The sequence below is a fragment of the Trematomus bernacchii genome, unplaced genomic scaffold (genome assembly GCF_902827165.1).
Source record: "Trematomus bernacchii unplaced genomic scaffold, fTreBer1.1, whole genome shotgun sequence".
In the NCBI taxonomy this organism is placed as follows: domain Eukaryota; kingdom Metazoa; phylum Chordata; class Actinopteri; order Perciformes; family Nototheniidae; genus Trematomus; species Trematomus bernacchii.
The window spans coordinates 567,608-585,714 of record NW_022987573.1 but is presented as its reverse complement, the minus strand read 5'-3'; the positions used below and the strand labels follow the sequence as shown (position 1 = coordinate 585,714).

The window sequence follows — 18,107 nt, the reverse complement described above, 5'->3', positions numbered from 1 at the left end:
GAGACAGGGACGGGTCCAGACACAGAACAAAATGTGGAAGCTTATTTAGAATAGTAACAGGCGGCAGGCTGCAGATCTCTTTGATTAAAGCCCCAGAGATAATCTTCAAGTTTATCCTAAGCAGGATTTCATTTAAAAAAAAAAAAAGATTTCCTGAGATTCTCTAGGTGTAAATGAGAAATCCTACTAAATGTGGGATCCCTGCAGCCTGCCAGTCACACACACACACACACACACACACACACACACACACACACACACACACACACACACACACACACACACACACACACACACACACACACACACACACACACACACACACACACACACACACACACACACACACACACACACACACACACACACACACACACACACACACACACACACACACACACACACACACACACACACACACACACACACACACACACACACACACACACACACACACACACACACACACACACACCAGTATTATGTTTCCCGGTTGGTCATTTAAAATTCAGCTCATGTTTAAAATAACCCCTTCTATAATTTATTTACAGATATTGTTCCATGTCATTCGAGCTCTGGGTCTTCTCTATCTATGCAATTGGCCTTTTTTTCACGGAAGACATTTTCAACTTGCCACGGTAGAGAAAGCACAGTTTTAAATAATCAAATCAATTACGGCTGAATTGCATTAAGCTGCTTTGATTTCAGCTTCTAGGCACTACATGCTTGCTCTCTGTCACTTTCACTTGGTTGGAACACATGAACATAACAGAGCTAGTATTTTAAGTAATAGCTGTACTTTTCCTACTGTGACAAGTCAAAATGTCTGGAGTAAAAAGGCTATTACATTGCATTTTTTTTTATAACAGAGATGATTATTTAATAACTTATTATACAATCAGTCTGTTTCCTCTCTGACTGCTATCTGTTCAATTGCAGTACAATTTGATTTTGAGGTATTTTTTCCTCTCCACATAGAGGTTATAGAACATAATACATGTAAAATAAAGGCTAACCTTAGCTGGTTTTCTGCTTTACAGAAATATAGTAATGCCTTTGCCCGTTCATCTCCTTCTTGCCTTTTCTAATTGGAGGTTGCCTTCGTCTAGATGTCCATGTTAGTCTTGATTAGGAAATAAATGAACACAAAAGGTTAATTGATGTTGCAGCACACTCAAACAGCTGCTATAAAAAAATTATAATAATTATATAGTTTTAATGTACACATTGAATAGAGTTAAATCCTACCATGAAACATATTTTCCATAACATTTTTGGTATTTTTTCTAAAGTTTTGGTGTACTTGCTGCAGCCTCATGATTCTTTCAATGTACGGGTATTTATCGCCATCTTCTGGTCGTATAGGAAAAGGCCATCCCATGCATCGCTAGGCAGCCTGAAGACTCAACACTTACCAGAGCCAGGGTGAGAAGGGAGATACACACATGTTCGCTTTCAACACAGAACAAACGCTTTCATCGAGGGGAAACAGGCTGGTGATAAATTAAATACCAGCCACAGGAAGTAAATGGTTAATTATCTTCATAAGTTACAGTAAGAGTTCCAAATCTGTGTGAATGACTAAATAGAGATATTAGATAGGATAACAGTTTTAACAGTCATATTTATTACCCTTGAACTTAATGTGAAACATGTTTAATCCTGTAGAAAGTAAACACTTACCTTAAGTGATTCATAAACCCAACTTTGTGCACAATGCATTGAACAGTTCAGTTACACTAATATAACATTTTAATCATCAAAAACTCAAAGCAACATATTTTTTTCAGAATTTTATTCTTTAAATTATTTTATAAAATCTCATTTATATATTTTCACCGATTAACAATTTTGGCTATTTTCCCTTTCCACCCCCGTGTTAGCCCACATATTGATCGTAAGGTCCATACCCCTTCATATAGACATTGTGCAATGATCTTCAGTGCCAAGGTGGAGGGGAGAACAGAGGGGAGACAGTGGGTGAGGGTCCATGTAGGGTGAGAGGAAAGAGGTATGGGTCTGGGCCTTGTTCAGAGCATGCCAAGAGAGGGTTGGGAAATAGGGAATGGTCAAGAGACTGCCTAACTACACCACCACTGTTAACATCAGTAAGATAACCACACAGGGAGGTAAAGGGAGTATTGACTTCCACAATGACTTGAGTGTGTCCGGTGTGGGTTAAAACCAATTATGTTCAAATGGCTCAATGTATTCCATGACATAAAATTAAAAAAAAGCTCTTGTTTTTTCCAACATCAGTAATTCACATCCACTGAAACATGTAAAGTAAGCCCCACATTAGAGATTCACCAATGACAAGTTGTCCACTAAAAGATTAAAACAGTGCCCACAAACTTAGCAGCAGCGCTGAAGACTGTTAAGCCCTTTGTAGTGACCTACACGAAGTATCAGTCCACTGATTGGGGTCCGCTCCTCGTCCCATGGTGTGCAAGTAGGTTGTTGGTGATTCTCTTTCTAACTTCTTACAAAGGCCAACATCTGAAGACACGCGGCTAAACTTGAGCAAAACCACAGATTCATGTAACAATAACTGTACATCTGGGCATGCAACAGGAATTCACTTTCCACTCCATATATTTGTTCTTCATTTGGCAATATGATCAATCTTTCAACATGGCTCAACACTTCTTGAAGTCGCTTTGTTGCTGGTATGATTTGCGATAAATGGACAAGCGCAACTAAAATATATCTATGATAAATATTTTTAAATATGTAGAAAGGCTTTCCTTATATGAAAAGCAAACGATTGCACACCTCCCCTTAGATCACTGAAGACTTTTGTCACACCTAGGTTAGCCAACGTTGACCCAAAAGCATCTCTCAAAGAATCCTTCAGCTACATCCAAACAGTATCAAAAGTTCCCTTCTTTAAGTTGTTTAACATGATAAAAGACAAACAACTGAGTTTTAAAGAGAAGGAATGAACAGAAGAGATCAGACATCACTCCCTGTAACCACACCAGTGTTCAGGTAATATCTGAAAGCAAAACAAAATTCCTTCCATGGTTATTACTACAGGCAATAACCCTTGTAAGCACATAGTTAATATATTGGTTTACAAGTTGTAAGTTGCTCCTGTTAAAATGCATGGTTCAGTATGCTTAGTATGCGCATGGTAGTGAATCCATACTTGTGTGTTTTGCAATAACTCTGAATTCCTACCGTAGCTGTCATAAATCAAGCTTTATATTAACTTCATGTAGCCTTGCAAAACCATGTTAATGTTTAACCTACAAGCTGGTAAAACAAAATGTCAAAAACACTTCAAACACTCGATAAGACAGCTGAATGAGCTTTAAGGCGTTTAAAGATTATTTCTGACAGAACACGGTCTGTCAAGATAACCTAGGTTTTTTTTAATGAAATGTGATTTAAAATTAGCCCTTGGATGACTATCCTCTGCCACATACATCATAAAGTATCCTTTTACATCAACAATCAAAACCTCATCACTATTTAGATACTTTATACATGTATGACACTCAGTTTACATGTCAGCACAGTTTCTTTCAGCCTTGTTGACCCCAGCCCTTATGTCAATAGTTTTGTGTAAATGTCCACAGCAAATGGCAGTGGCATGCTTAAGGAAACTCACCAAATCAAGGTACTAAGAGAGGGCTTTCAAGGTCTTCAAATAAGAAAAGTTGGCATCACTATGCTGTACAGGTGGGAAGACACAACAACATAAATCCCTGTAATGATTGAGTTCAATAGCCTTGTGCTAAATGCTACCTTTGATAAGCTAAACTATTAGATGTTATTAACTCCATGTCAGAGAGGTCTTGATTCAACTCTATTTTGAGCTCATAGTCGTAGGTGCAGTTGTATTGAACTGCTACATATTTGAATGGGGGTCTTTTTGTCAAAGGGAAAAAATACAGACAACTTGCAGTTCAATACGATCCAGTTCACTACCACAGGCTGAATGGATACCATAACACTAAATCAGCACCTTTATGACCATTTCACCCAACCCCACACTGTTTAGGTTAACAATGGTAGTATTTGATGCAGGGCTATTGTATTGAATTGCCTGATCATTTAGAGATGTTCATCTTCTTGTGTCCACTCCCTGTGATTACAGAAAGTGTAAACGGCTACAAGACAGAACACCTTGTGCCATTTGGTTCAGATGACAAAGCCAAGGTTTATCTCACAAGATAAATAACCTCTGCTAACCTTTTATAAGTGACATAATCGGCTAATTAAAAGCTGAAACACAAGTTGGGCTAGTTTGAAACCACAATGTCAAACTCGCTGGGTGTATAAGCTGAAGCCATTTGAGGTAGACAGGAACCGTATCAGAGTACACACTTTCATACTATCAATATGCTCACACACTGTCAACGAAGCGTAATGACTTGATTTGAGGCTCAGTGGGAGACTTCCTGTGACTCCACCTGAGGCTGGGAATGACTGATCTGGTAAGGGTGCACTACATCATGGGCCATGGTGGTTTAAGGAGTGTGATGAAAGGGAATGGGGGGGGGATTGAAACTGACACAACTCAACAGACTATTTACCAGAAAGAAGTCAATGCCACACATCTTCATTATCTTCATCAATGTCTCAAGTCAACAGCAGCGTTTAGACCTCAGTCATATAACCAGAAACAATTGAGGGTTCATTTACAAGACATAATCTTTTAAATATAATATATGGCATCTGACCATTGTCTCAATATGTCCCTTTGAGATATGTCCCCACCCCCCCCCCCCCTCCCCCCACCCACAGACACAAGTTTAAACCCCAAAAGTCCCAATGCCAGACCTCATGCCCATTTAACAGTCTCGCATTGTTCTAGAGAATAGAGATTAAAAATATATATACTATTGACTTATTGACTTCCAGTGTATGTTTTCCGTGTTTCCATACTATTTTTCAAGTTTAAAAAGATCTCCTGTTTCACAATGCAAGCTCAGAGGTCTTTTCCACATGCGCGCACACACGCGCACACACTCACACTCACACACACACACACACACAGTATATATATATTTATATATATATATATATTAGAGGAATTTTTAGCTGAGAAGTTAGGCAAAGTATATATGTTCATTTGGACAGAATTCATTCAAAATAAGAAGGAATTCTCTCCCTTTTTTCCAGTTTCCCCTTTGAAGAGGACAACATTTGAGGATTTGGGGAAAGCGCTACAACATCACAAAACTACTCAAGAGCAGGTAGCAGGGTAAAAGGAAGAAGAAATAGATAAAAGGCCTGAACTTGTACAAGGCAAAGAGATGGGCAGACAATATGGCTCTCTGTGGCATGTGCATTTCAGGGCCATTACTGATGGTAAGAGAAAATGTACAAAGTTCAAGAGAGGGTAAGATAGAGCTAAAAGACCAGCAGATCAAGGGGGAGATAGTGAATGAGTTGCTAACCAGGAACAGCGCTAAAGCAATAGTGCGAGACTATGCAGCGGGTTCAGGGAGGGGACTAGGAGGGAGAAACAAATACTGTCTGCCTGATTCATCGGTACACCAGGTGAGATATGGTGCCAGATTTGAAGTTGAGCTGATGGTTGGGCACAAAGCTGTGCTGGGGGTTCTTTCTGGTGCAAATATCCTTCGCATACAGGCCCATGCACGAGTCACATGACACCTTGGAGCAGTTCACACAGGTGTGGGATGCCCCTGGCTTGTTGCAAAACCCACATCGCGATCCCCCCAAGCTCAGTCGCTCACTGCTGCCTCCCTTTGGCGTTGTCAAGGCAACAGACTTGCTGGCAAACAGCTTTGTGGACATGAGGGGTTTCTCCACCATCTGGGGGTGAGGGTGGGGGTGGGAGTGTGAGTGGGTCAGCGTGAGGGGGTGCGGATGTAGATGGGAGTGGGAGTGCGTATTTGAGTAAACGGAGAGTTTTTCCTTCACAGGAATGTATCCGTCAAGGGGCCGTGGGGATTTCGGGTGGTAGTCCTGTAGGCCACAGCAAGGGGAGGGGTCCACATCGTGACAGGTAGAGCAGAGGATCATGTCACACCTCTGGCAGGAGGCCATAGAGGAGCAGGCCAGCCCACAGCCCTGACACTTCACACTGCCGTGAGCTTTGAGCAACCACGCATCCCTTTGATCCCGAGGCTCTCTGGATGGAGGGCGAGAGGGGGTCTGCCTTCCTCCCGTCCCAACGCCCCTCTCTGTGTACAAGTCAATCTCATCCAAAGAGGACAGGTGGTAAGATGTGTAAGCATCAGCCGGGGGAGGTGACTGAATAGGGAAGAAATCTGCAATAGGGCTATAGGACTGAGGAGCTGCCACAGAGAAGAGAGACGTTGAGGTGAGGGGCCGGAGGATCTCATCCTTCATATCCTCCTCTGCGTCCACAAACAGAGTCTCCTTCCTCAGACTCAGCGAGGCCTTTAACACAGGCTTGCTGACTGCTGCGTGCCAGTGACCAGCTCCATCTGTAACATCCACAGACTTAGATGGTCGGCTACCTCGCCTCAGGTGGTGGGCATGAGGCCTCTCTAAATCCAACGGGCGCACAGACAGCCGAGCCATATCGGCCCCGAGGCTGTCGCGTCTGCGGAGCGCCTCAGCACAGCCGGCTGCATCATCTCTGCAACCTTTGCGGAGTTCCAGGGCCTCCAGCTCTGAGGCCGAGCCACGGGCCAGAGCCACTACCTCTCCCAGAAGACGACACTCTGCCTGGGCCAAGAAGAGCTCAAACGCCAACTGCCGGAGATGATTTGTGCCTCCCGGGTGCTCCTGCAAATGGAACTGCGAATCATGGTCACAGGCATAGCCAATGGTGCGCATTAGAGTCCGGAGTTCAGGATCAGAGATGGCTGACTGCAAATGGTACACATATGGGCCAGTGAAGGTCTAAAAGAGAAATGGGTTGGTTAGTATTTGTGTCAGAAAGTCAATTAAAAGAGCATGACACAATAAAGCTCAAATCTGCATGTTCTTCCTCTGATAACATATAACTCTATAGGTTGGTTTTGCTACTGAGTTAACCACAAACAAAGATGTAACATAATTAGAAAATATAACCAATGGGGTGTTTAATGTTGATTTACATACAAATCATTGATAACAAACTAAGTACTAAACTCGAACAGAATTAGATGGCAGTATGTGTTTGTTATGTATAGTGTAGGATGCATTTTAATTGTTAATAACAGAGTTGCTAATTTTGGGTTGCCTTATGTTATTGTATTTTTTACGAGAGTTATTAGGTACAGGATCAACTATTGAGACAAATAGCATACATTATATTTAAGTAATAAACTCAACTCACTTTAATACATCTGAACTCCTTCTTCCAGGGGAATAGCAAGAGGTTGGTGCAGATGGTTTCTAATGTGTTGAAGGCTCTCTCCAGGCTCCTGATGTTGCCTCCTCTCTGGCAGCGGAGAGAATTATCCACCATTTCGTAGAAACGAACCATCCGAAAACGCTGTGCAGGATCCGGCTGGTAGGCCCCTAGCAGAGCTGTAGCTGTTGAGAGTAGGGCCTCGCTGTCCTTACGTCGCCCTCTGTCCCCTGCTGTATATTCACCTCCATCTTCCAGACGCCTCTCCAGTGCCGTTACATACCTTCGAAAAAGGTCCTCCTTTAACTTGGCATCCATTATTGGCAACAGACTATCAGTCAGCTGTTGTACTTTTCTGAAAAAGCCTCACCCTCTTTAGCACCAGTATGCCACATTCAAGCACCATTTTTGGTCACCATATTCAATGTAAACCCTGGCACACACTCAACGTCTGGAGAGGTGGAAGAAGAATGAGATTTAGCATCCAATCAGCAGCACATCCTTTAAAAAGAGAGATGCAGTTGTGTTATGCTTTCAGTTGGTGTAGCTAGGCTTCAGCCTGTAGGGATGCTTTCTTACGGGCATCTCTGGTATTGGCTCAAAGCCTGACTTGTTTCCAGACAAACAGGCGGAGGAGTGGTTGCTTCACACTTTGTCAAAGCAGAGTTGGCACTATTCCATTTCTTAGTTACAGCAAGTGGAGAGTTGAAGGTCAGTCATCATGAAGACACATTCATGTGCAGTCTTCTTAGCAGTCTCCAAGCTGTAATGACACAGAAGAGACATATGAAAATGGACATCTCTAAATCAGATACACAAATAGAGGAGGAAACTTGGGACACATACTTTTCTACTGACTCAGTCTCGTTAATTCAGTCCAACAGAAGATGCATTTGTAACAATAAAACACCAACCATTGCTTTTTTGGTATCTCTCTCAGTAACTGTCCTGATGGGTGCATTGTGTGGCCTATTATATCGGTCGTATAGTCAATACTTGGACTGATAGATAACTATCACTATATACGCAACCAAGACTAACAGTTTATTAATTACATTCTACATAAACCGGAATCGGGTCTCACTGTTGACAGACTTACTTATTTTGTATTACACGACTGTTTGCGCTATTGAATATGTGAGCCAGCGGTACAACATGCGTGTACTACAACATAGTAGCCTATACTCATGCTTAGCTCAAAGAAACAACACCATAATAACTGTTTACATACGGATGAAAATCTAGACATGTACTAGTCTTAATTCTACCGTAAATCTGGAATCACAGCAGTGTATCTGCTCCTGGTTCCCTGGCTGTGGTTTGCCTCACACATCAACCTCAGTGAGCATCCGTTTGGAGAGCTAGCAACATCATGCCTTTGCTAGCAACAGCCCCCTGCATTAGTATTGCGCATTAATTGCAACCTATCACGACCAACGCGGATAATAACATACACGGCTCAAAGACAGCGTGTATGTTAATTCTTCATGAAACTGAAACCAACAAAACCCGATGCTGTCACTCGCATGGGCCCCTAGTTGAGTATCGGCTCAGCAGTGAACGCCCATTTCAGCGCAGCTGGCTAGCTAACATTGCTTGAGCTAGCAGGGCGGTCCATCACTAGATACACATCTTTTGCGATTTAAGAGACAATTATCGAAGCCTATACCGTCACTGTGACATCATCCAAGTCTAGTTCTGCTCCAAATAAGAGGCCACGCCGTTTTTGTAACACCACTACCAGTACATCTTACCTTTACAAGTGCTAGCCGTGGCTAGCTACGCCTCCTCAGCTGTTGGAAATTCCCATCATCACACTGCGCATGCGCCAGGACAGTTCTGACAGTTCATCAGCACCGGGGGCCCACGTGCTGTTTGGAAGAGCCGGAGGAGGAAGAGGAGGGGATGCAGAGCCCACCGACTTCATCACTGTGCGCGAGGGTACATGGATATACAATCTTTATCAGAAAAAACAAGTACACCACCACTGCTCGAGTCCTCACTAACACTAAGAAAGTGGATCACATCACTCCAGTTCTGAAGTCTTAACACTGGTTTCCTGTTGGTCAAAGAATTGATTTCAAAATACTGCTGCTTGTTTATAAAACATTGAATGGTTTAGGCCCAAAATACATTTCTGACATCCTGCTAAATTATGAACAATCCAGAACTCTCAGGTCTTCTGGGACTGGTCAACTTTCTGTCCCCAGTCAGAACTAAACATGGAGAAGCAGCGTTCAGTTATTATGCTCCAAATATCTGGAACAAACTCCCAGAAACATGCAGGTCCGCTGCAACTCTTACTACTTTTAAATCCAGGCTAGAGACTTTTCTTTTTGCCGCTGCTTTTAATTGAACTATTCATATCTTAAACTGCATTGTAACTTGTATCCATGTATTTTTTCTTTTAATGTTTATTTTATTATCTTTGCTTTTTAATGACTGTTTTTAAATGCCATTTTCTTAATGTCTTTCATTTTTGTAAAGCACTTTGAATTGCCTTGTGTTGAAAGGTGCTATATAAATAAACGTGCCTTGCCTTGCCTTACACTTATCAATCTAACGACTAGTAAGAAGCTGTTTTTGTAAGCAATTGCTTCAGTTATCTACCTTTTTGATATTGACATTACCTTTCTTTAAGTGTAGGCTATGTATGCTAGTTCAATGGTGAAATAAGTACTTATAGGTAAAACAGAGTTACAAAAAAAAACTCTGTTAAATAATAAGAGTCCTGTATTGAAAGTGTTACTTAAAGTATAACTAACTATACTAAGTTGGCATCAAAAGTGAATCACTGTGCAGAATGGCCAATTTCAAATGTAAATATTAATGTTACGGAATTTAATGGAGGCATTGAAAAGTTCATCATATATTATAATGTATTGAGTTTATCTATACTTTGTTTTGATCATCTTATTATGTAAAGAATTGTTATTTGTGATATTACTGTAGTGTACTACAAAGTACAATATTTGCATCAAGGTGTAGGCTAATGGAGTAGCCTACAAAAGTAAAATAAATACTTAAGTAGTATAAATAGGGTACCTCAAAATGCTGCGTACAATAGCCTACTTGAATGCCGTCTAAATCTATTTAACATGTGCATTAACCAACTGGATAAATAAAGGACTTCTCATTCTGATTTAAATGTAGGACTATACTTTTTTACATTTAAAAAAAATAGCAGATCAATTGATTTTTAAAATCAGTAGTCGTTTATTTATCTACCTTTTTAGGATGTTGGCATTGTAACTAATACACAATAATATTTTGAAAATGTTGTGATATGTTGTACTTTTAGTGATAACTCCGCCCTCTTGCTTAAAAAAGACCTAGAATCTGATGACGTCGTTACGTGAACGGTCGGTGGGGGAACCGACAGACAGTGAAGAAAAGAAATGGCGATGCTCGGAGGGTTTAGTGCAGCACAGCACAAGAAGAACGTCTCTGATGGGAGCAGCGACGTGTCAGAATTCCTCTGCCCAGTTTGTCTCGAAATATTCGACAGTCCCGTAACGACACAATGCGGTCATACGTGAGTATTTTGCCTTTTTATCTCGATCGTCCTCCCCCAAACCCTGCTCGAACACTAGCGATGCAAAGGTTCGAGGTAAACACACTGTGCGGAAAGGATAGTTTTAAACATGTCCTGCCACCAGAGTCGCAAACATTGGACATGCATGTTCCTGTTTTTGTTATGATCCTATAATTGTATTCAGCTTACTTGTATATTTGGTAAAAACCAATGCCAGTTCGCTAAACCAGTTTCAGTTTTGTTTACATCAAAGAGGCGACATCACCTGGGAGTTGTAGTTTCGATACCCATTGCTTGGACGCACCAAATCACATTAAAGAACTACAAGTCCCTGCGCCCTCTTGAGGTGGGGACTTTCCATAGGACTTACAGGAAGCTCTAGTTGAGAGCTATACATGGATCTTCTAACAATCGAAAGCATCTGTTTCTGTATTGAAATGGGAGCCAATAAATAGACACTTGTAAATAGATACCAGATCTAAAATGGATCAGAGTTGCAATGTCTTGTTTCCCTTACTTGGTTCATCTTTACACTATTCACCCCTTTCTTGGCAGGTTCTGTCAGAGTTGTTTGCAGGAGTGTTTGCGTCCAATGAAACCCGTTTGTGCCGTGTGTCGGGCCGGGCTCGGCCACTGGACTAAAGCTGCTGACCTAGAGGCCGTCATCCAATCATCAGTGGCTGCATGTAAAGGATGTGGAGCACAGGTATTTCATGCAAAAGTTAACGCATTCAAAAATTCGAAGACTCATGGCATCTGAATGACCTTTGCTGGTTTGTTATGAATTTGATTAGGAAAACATGCAAGGATATCATAACTACAAATGTCCAAACTTTATCGATACTAAGTCTAAGTCTGAGTGTCAGTATTTATACATTGACACAGTGAGAGAATTGCAGTGTCAAAACATTGAGAATTGTATCATTTTGATTGTGCACTTGCTGATGTGTTCTTTCTTACTATCCAGGTTGGTCTTTCTCAGATGAGAGGCCATACAGCTTCCTGCTCAAAATACCAGGAGTATATTGAGGAGGGAGTGAGGACCACTGCCCAGAACCAGCCTGCCATCATTAGGTAAGATAGAGGGCCAATAGTAGAAAACTGGCCCTGGCTGAAGTTACTCACTAACTCCCTATGGCCTCCATAATAAACACTCAATAGTTTAGTGAGCAGTAACATTAAATTGTTTGGCATTACTGGTAGGTGAAGTGTCAATAATAATGACAATAATACATTTTATTTAGCCTTTCAAAGTACCCAAGTACACCTTACATTTCAGGAAAAAATCTTAAAAGAGGAGCGGTTGTGGGGGGGTTTTGTATATGAGCAGGACGTTTGTTGTACTCAATCCGGTGTTGTATAGTGCAGTTGGATGGTGATGGGGTGATGTGGTCAGAAGCCTTGGTGATGATCCGGGCAGAAGAGTTCTGAATGATTTGGAGTTTATTGAGGAGTTTGGTGGGAAGGCCAGAGAGGACAGCATTGCAGTCGTCTAAGGGATGTTACAAATGCATGACCCAGAACGTCAGTGCTGGATTGAGACAGGGATGGGCGGAGTCTGGATAGGTTTCGTTGTGAAAGAATGCAGTCCTGCTGATGTTTTTGATGTGGGGCACAAAGGAGAGGGAGCTGCCCAGGATGACTTGGGTGTTGTATTTCTTTAACACATTTATCAGAGACAAAGTGTTGTGTTGTAAGATTAAATACCTTATAGGAAAAGACTGGTGTTTTACAACCTGGGTCCTACTGTTTTAGTTTTATCTAGAAGTTGTGAACAGCATTTTTCCTCACCCCTATCACTGTAGAGGTGGAGGAAATTTAACAATCCAGTCTGATGGAGCCATTACAACACGTGCCTAAAACTGGTTCTTTGAACAACTTTCAACATTTGTGCATTCTCCAATTAAATCGTCTGCATGACTAAGGGATAAGTTATATTTACATATACCACATCCTATTGTAAACAGATTGTTCTTCTTGAAGGGTGAACCCATAAGAAAGTAGCTATGCTGTGAAAAAGGCATCAATAATGATTTATTCTGTTAAACCTTTTAACACAATAACAATTTTTGGACCCCATTGTGACCTTTCAGAATTTTCAGTAGATGTGCCTGTCCAGCTGTCTTATTTCCCTAGCATTATAATTTGAATGCAGTTTAGTTTTGACTTTATTGATGTCAATATTCTCACTGTAGTTTGCACATGTTCATGTTCAATTAATTAATTATTTTAAGGTTTTATAATGCATAAGGGTTAATTATTTGACTGTTATATTTACCTTGACATACAGGTTTTCAATTTTAAATTAGCAGCAGAGAAACTATTTGACATGTACATATATGGTGGAGTGCTGCCTACCTGAGTAAAGACTCAGCTCTCCTATCTGTGTTTTAATCCAAGCTTCTCTACATGCAGCGCCATGTCAGCATTTTAGTGCCGATAAGTGCATGTGAGTTTCTATTTGTGGGCCCCACTAGCTAGGTCAATACTACTATGTTTATTATGACAATGTTACATTTTTGTGATTACTATTTGTCAAAGCCATGCTTTGCTCTAAAGGCTCAGTTTCCCAGAGTCACCAGATCGGCAGCAAATACAAGTAAACATGGTTTTAGCTTGATTCACAGCAAGGAGAGCTACATCTGTTCTCCATGTTCAAATACAGAATCAGTGGTGTAACACATTTTATTGTTTCTGTATCTTTCCTGCAGTCCAGTACCAAATCGCTTCACCTTCACCTGCCCATACTGCAACTGCCAGAACCTCGATCAGGACGGTCTGGTCGAACATTGCACTTCCCAGCATGGTCGTGATACACGACAAGTGGTAGGAAATCTACACTACAATGTTACTTAAAGAGTCACTCTTTAAACGTATTATTTGGAATAAGTTAGGGTTAATTTGTTTATAGATGCATTATGAATTTGACTATGTGTCTGTTCAGGTGTGTCCCATCTGTGCCTCAATGCCTTGGGGGGACCCTAGCTACAGGAGTGCTGACTTTTTCCAGCACTTGAAGATCAGACACACATTCTCCTATGACACCTTTGTTGTAAGTTAAGGCCTTAAACATTACCTAGAGTTTATCTTTGTGATGTTAACGATGAGTTTCCTAATTGGTTCTGTTTTCTTCTCTCCTTTGTAGGACTACTCCACAGATGAGCACACAATGATCCAGGAAGCTCTACAGCGCTCCCTGATGGACAATTGAAGTGTGAATAACAATCCTGAGCAGGAATCCAGTGATGGGAAGATGGTGATGGGAAGTCTTGAAAAAACAGATTAACACACTGAAACTTTGTTCATCCTTCAAGAGGGGGGGTGGTAGTGTATTACTTTTGGTGATCAGTGTCACAGGACAATTGGTATTGTTGCTATTGATTTATAGGTTTATTAATCAGAAAATAAATCATACAATATGGTTAAAAAGCATATTGTACTTAGGAGTGATACTGTGTTTCTGGTGTGATAAACTCTTATCTTCCCCCCAGTTGAGTCGGTAGACTTGATAGTTTGTTAAATATCTACAGAATTTTGTTTGTTCAAGCTGTTTGTTCATTGATGGCACAGTGTCATATAGCCAAAAACTTCCAAAGTTGTAATTAAATTTCCCTGTCGTCAATACTTGATGTTATAAGAGGGTTCGACCACTAGGTGGCTAACTATTGCCAGCAAACGAAAGACTTCACTCAGTGAGGTGGTCAAGTAATGTTATCAATATTATATAATAGTCTACTAAAGAGTGACTCTGCATGTTTACTCTCGAAAGTGGAGAGGGTTTTTTGTTGAATTAATAGCAGATGGGAGCTCTTTCTTTTTGTATGCTGTTTCTCGCATAGTTTGTGTGAGAGAGTGTATGTTCATTCTGTTTTCAGAGATCTACTGGAAAGAATAAATAATAAGAGGGTCAAACAAAGCCAAATGATGGCGGTTTGCGTTATTGTAATGTTTCTCCCTTATGTCTTTGTGCCTGCTGGTAGATCCTGTTTCTGATTTCCTAATCTCTTAGGGCTAATAGTTCATCCAGTGAACCAAAAGATGCAAATAGGAGACCATTAGTGTGTCATTATTGGTCAGTTTTGTGATTTTTAATTCGAATTAGATTTTCTGTTGCATGTTATTGGCCATAAGGGGGCAGTAGAGTTCCACCATACTGTGGCCATCCACTGGCTCCCACCAGCCTTGTGGCTTCTTTCAAAACATAATTCAACACAGATTTCATTCTATAAATGTGCTGTACTCAATGTGTTGTTCTCCAGCTTAGGTTTTATATGCAGCATACAAAAATGTCACTGATCTTTAGAGGTTTTAGTGGGGATATTTGTTATAACCATAACTTAGCTTTTAGACAGTCCATGACGTGACATCACTTCAGAATTTTAAATGTTATTACAGTAGTTTGTATTTTAATGCCCAGTGTCTTGGTAGCTTCATCCCCAAAACACTTCTGTTTGTTTTGCTGGCTTTCATATTTCTTAACACTGCCGCAACAGTTCTTAAATACAAAATCAACATGTTTATTATTTATATTTCTCAAAAAACTGGCAGCATGTACACTTACAAGAACATTTTGTTGGACTTTGCTTGATGTTTGCTGGATGTTTTTAATTTCAATTCTGAAAAATTGGATTGTGTCTACCTTTTTTTTTTTTCTTTTTCAATGACTTGTAACTGTCACAAATCAACCATATACAATAGTGCAAATATTCACACATGGTTGCATTGCATTTGTCTTTTACCAACAGGTAAATAAATGTTAATACACCCAGATCAAGTAGCTCGAGACAGAACCTTAATGCCTTTTCACGTAGTCTTTGGTGCCACTTAGCCCTAGATGTCTGTTTTCCTCTCCAGTAAAATCTGTAATAATTTTGTCTGTGTTTCTCATGTATAATGACCTTTTTTCTTTCTCAACATATCTCTCATTCTCTTTTGTCAGCCCTACTGTTAAGGGGTGCTAAATCCTGATAAATTAAAGCTCTTTAATTATTTAAACCCTGGCCCCAGAAATCAGGCGCAGTGATTTATACCTGTGTGTATGAGACGTGTGGGGGGAGAAACAACACTTGCTGCTTTGATTGATGACCACAATGTGTGTGTGTATCTGGGTGTGTGTGTGAGAGAGAGAGCAGTTAAAAGGGAGGTAATGTGCAGGGTGCATCAATCTAAAGTCCGGATTTGCTCTGTTGTCATAATCAGGCCCAGGGCAAAAGGTTTGTGATAGTGAAAATAACTCATTGTGGACTATGTGAAATAAGCCAACCTTTCTCCAAACCTTTGTTCATGTATTAGAGATCTGTGCAGGGATGCATCACTACAACAATGATATTGCAATGTGTTTTAGCATGTACTTGTGTCTATGCTAAGGTTATGATGAAACTAAGGCCCTTCGGTGTATATTGTCCACAGGGAGAGAAACCCCTCTCATCTCCTTTCCTTTGTGTGTTTCTTGTATGTGTAATTACTGTATCTAAATGATATTACAGTTTCTCACCTAGCTCTGTGGAGATCTCACCCACCAAACTTCTTGATGTAGTCCCCCCTTTCTTCTCTTTTCTTCTCTTTTATTCCCCCCCCCGATCAGGTTTTTTGCTCCTGGCAGATAGAGGAGAGATGTTAGCTGTGAGAGAACTAACGAGATACTCGAGCGCTTCTGGGCAGGAAGGAAGTCGAGCTGAAAAACATGGCAGAGAGAAGTCTTTCTTGTCTGTTTGGTGGCGGAGCTAAAAAGGGAAAGGGGGGCCAAGGTGGGGAATAGGAAAAGGAAGAAAAAGAGGAGAAAGGGAAGAGAAGTGAACACATTAAATAAAAATTTCATAAAGTTCAGCGTGTGGCTTCTTTGATGCGTGCAATAGATAGTGTGTGCAGTCTGCAGGCTCTGTGGAGGCAGCAATTAATGCTACATGTGCCCACAGGCACACTGTGAGAGGCACGGGGACGGTGGCTTGTTTTAGAAGTGTGTCGCACCATCACTCCACCCTAGACAGCCTTTCTTTCAATGTATTAAACCTCTCTTTCTACCTCTTGAAATTCAGCATCCCTGAGCTTGTAGGTTTATGCCCCCTTGGCCGCTCTCTAAACTAATTATCACTATAACATTTGAACAGTCACAGAAAAAAAGTAAATATTCTATCAATATTGTTAACATTTTTATTTAGAATAGAGATGAGTCATAAGAGAATATTTTCTCTGTCTTTCGCTTGATTTTGGCAGCAGTCTCCAAAGGTTTTGGACCTTGTTCAAATGTATGTTTTTTCTTCCTGGTTAAGGCCCTATCACACCCATAAGCCATTGCAGTTTGCCTTTTACTCAGAGAGAATAAAGGGGCACATATTAAAGTGAGTCTGGTAGAAATCATCAGGATTGACTTGTATCCATCACCTGGTTTATCGAGGAAACGATATGAGACACAGAAAGGGATTAGTTAGGAACTCCTCAAAATGCCTGGAAAGTTCTCTCTCACTTGCTCTATCTCTTTCTAGTTTTGCTGAGGCAGGTATCTGTGATGAGGTGTGGGGAGTGTGAGAGGAGCACTGGGAGTTTGTTCACCGTAAAATTCCTCAAAGTCAGGAGAAACAGGAAGAGCGGGAATCCTGCCACCCGGGCGCTGCAGCATGGGCAGGTCGGTCCTCTCAAATGTTTGAACAGAAAGTGCCAGTGGGCTTCCCCGACATCAATACTGGTTCTACACCAACTCCTCTTCCGCTTTTAAACTCTTAACAACCGACCCCCTACCCTAGCCAGACACACACACACACACACACACACACACACACACACACACACACACACACACACACACACACACACACACACACACACACACACACACACACACACACACACACACACACACACACACACTTGTGTAGCCTAAGAGCAACAAGACTTAACTTTGATTTAATAATGCCTGCAACCTGCTTGGCACTGTATCAGCGAAGTGAAACTTGCACATCTTGTGTGTGTGGGTGTGTGTGTGCTTTTGTGCATCTAATTTTGTGCCCCCTAAAAACTGCCAACATTATGCCAGAAGCACTCAGAATAATAAGGATAACACAGTTTGTCTTTACTCCTGCACAATGTCTACTTTGTTCATTAAATCAAATAATGTATATTGAAAGAGAAGAATTACTATTTTTCTTTCTTGTGTTTTCCCAAGCCAGGGACTTTGAATTCCTTTAGAAGCTTCTATGTGACTCCCTGAAATTCCTCATGCCAGTTGTAGGAGTTAAAGCTTGGAAAGTTCTCAGAATCACTGTTTCTGCAGAAATATTGTCCTGGAAGTGA

General features: G+C 41.0%; 2 protein-coding genes across 5 annotated transcripts; one reads left to right on the top strand and one right to left on the bottom strand.

Annotated features, from left to right (window-relative positions):
* Window positions 1-4,756: 4,756 nt before the first annotated feature.
* spata2 (spermatogenesis associated 2) lies at window positions 4,757-9,185 on the bottom strand. 4 transcript variants are annotated; one of them, XM_034126713.1, is made up of 3 exons: window positions 9,040-9,185; window positions 7,271-8,048; window positions 5,500-6,852 (listed from the first exon to the last, which is right to left on the bottom strand). In XM_034126713.1, exons 2-3 carry the CDS (start codon window positions 7,601-7,603, stop codon window positions 5,500-5,502), a joined length of 1,686 nt encoding a protein of 561 aa, XP_033982604.1. In that variant the 5' UTR covers window positions 7,604-8,048; window positions 9,040-9,185. The 4 variants fall into 4 exon arrangements, with proteins under 4 accessions (XP_033982607.1, XP_033982604.1, XP_033982606.1 ...); XM_034126715.1 differs by lacking the exon at window positions 9,040-9,185 and adding an exon at window positions 8,955-9,015; XM_034126714.1 differs by lacking the exon at window positions 9,040-9,185 and adding an exon at window positions 8,554-9,010.
* Window positions 9,186-10,629: 1,444 nt separating this feature from the next.
* On the top strand, window positions 10,630-15,820 carry rnf114 (ring finger protein 114). Its single transcript, XM_034126542.1, has 6 exons — window positions 10,630-10,820; window positions 11,376-11,526; window positions 11,788-11,894; window positions 13,532-13,646; window positions 13,765-13,872; window positions 13,966-15,820. Exons 1-6 carry the CDS (start codon window positions 10,684-10,686, stop codon window positions 14,029-14,031), a joined length of 684 nt encoding a protein of 227 aa, XP_033982433.1. The 5' UTR covers window positions 10,630-10,683; the 3' UTR covers window positions 14,032-15,820.
* Window positions 15,821-18,107: the final 2,287 nt, after the last annotated feature.

Coding starts and splice junctions, on each gene's coding strand:
- spata2 (XM_034126713.1), bottom strand. CDS start 7,603: ATGGATGCCAAGTTAAAGGAGGACCTTTTTCGAAGGTATGTAACGGCA. Junction 6,853..7,270: donor AGGAGTTCAGATGTATTAAA/GTGAGTTGAGTT, acceptor TTTCTCTTTTAG/ACCTTCACTGGCCCATATGT.
- rnf114 (XM_034126542.1), top strand. CDS start 10,684: ATGGCGATGCTCGGAGGGTTTAGTGCAGCACAGCACAAGAAGAACGTC. Junction 11,895..13,531: donor AACCAGCCTGCCATCATTAG/GTAAGATAGAGG, acceptor TCTTTCCTGCAG/TCCAGTACCAAATCGCTTCA. Junction 13,647..13,764: donor GTCGTGATACACGACAAGTG/GTAGGAAATCTA, acceptor GTGTCTGTTCAG/GTGTGTCCCATCTGTGCCTC.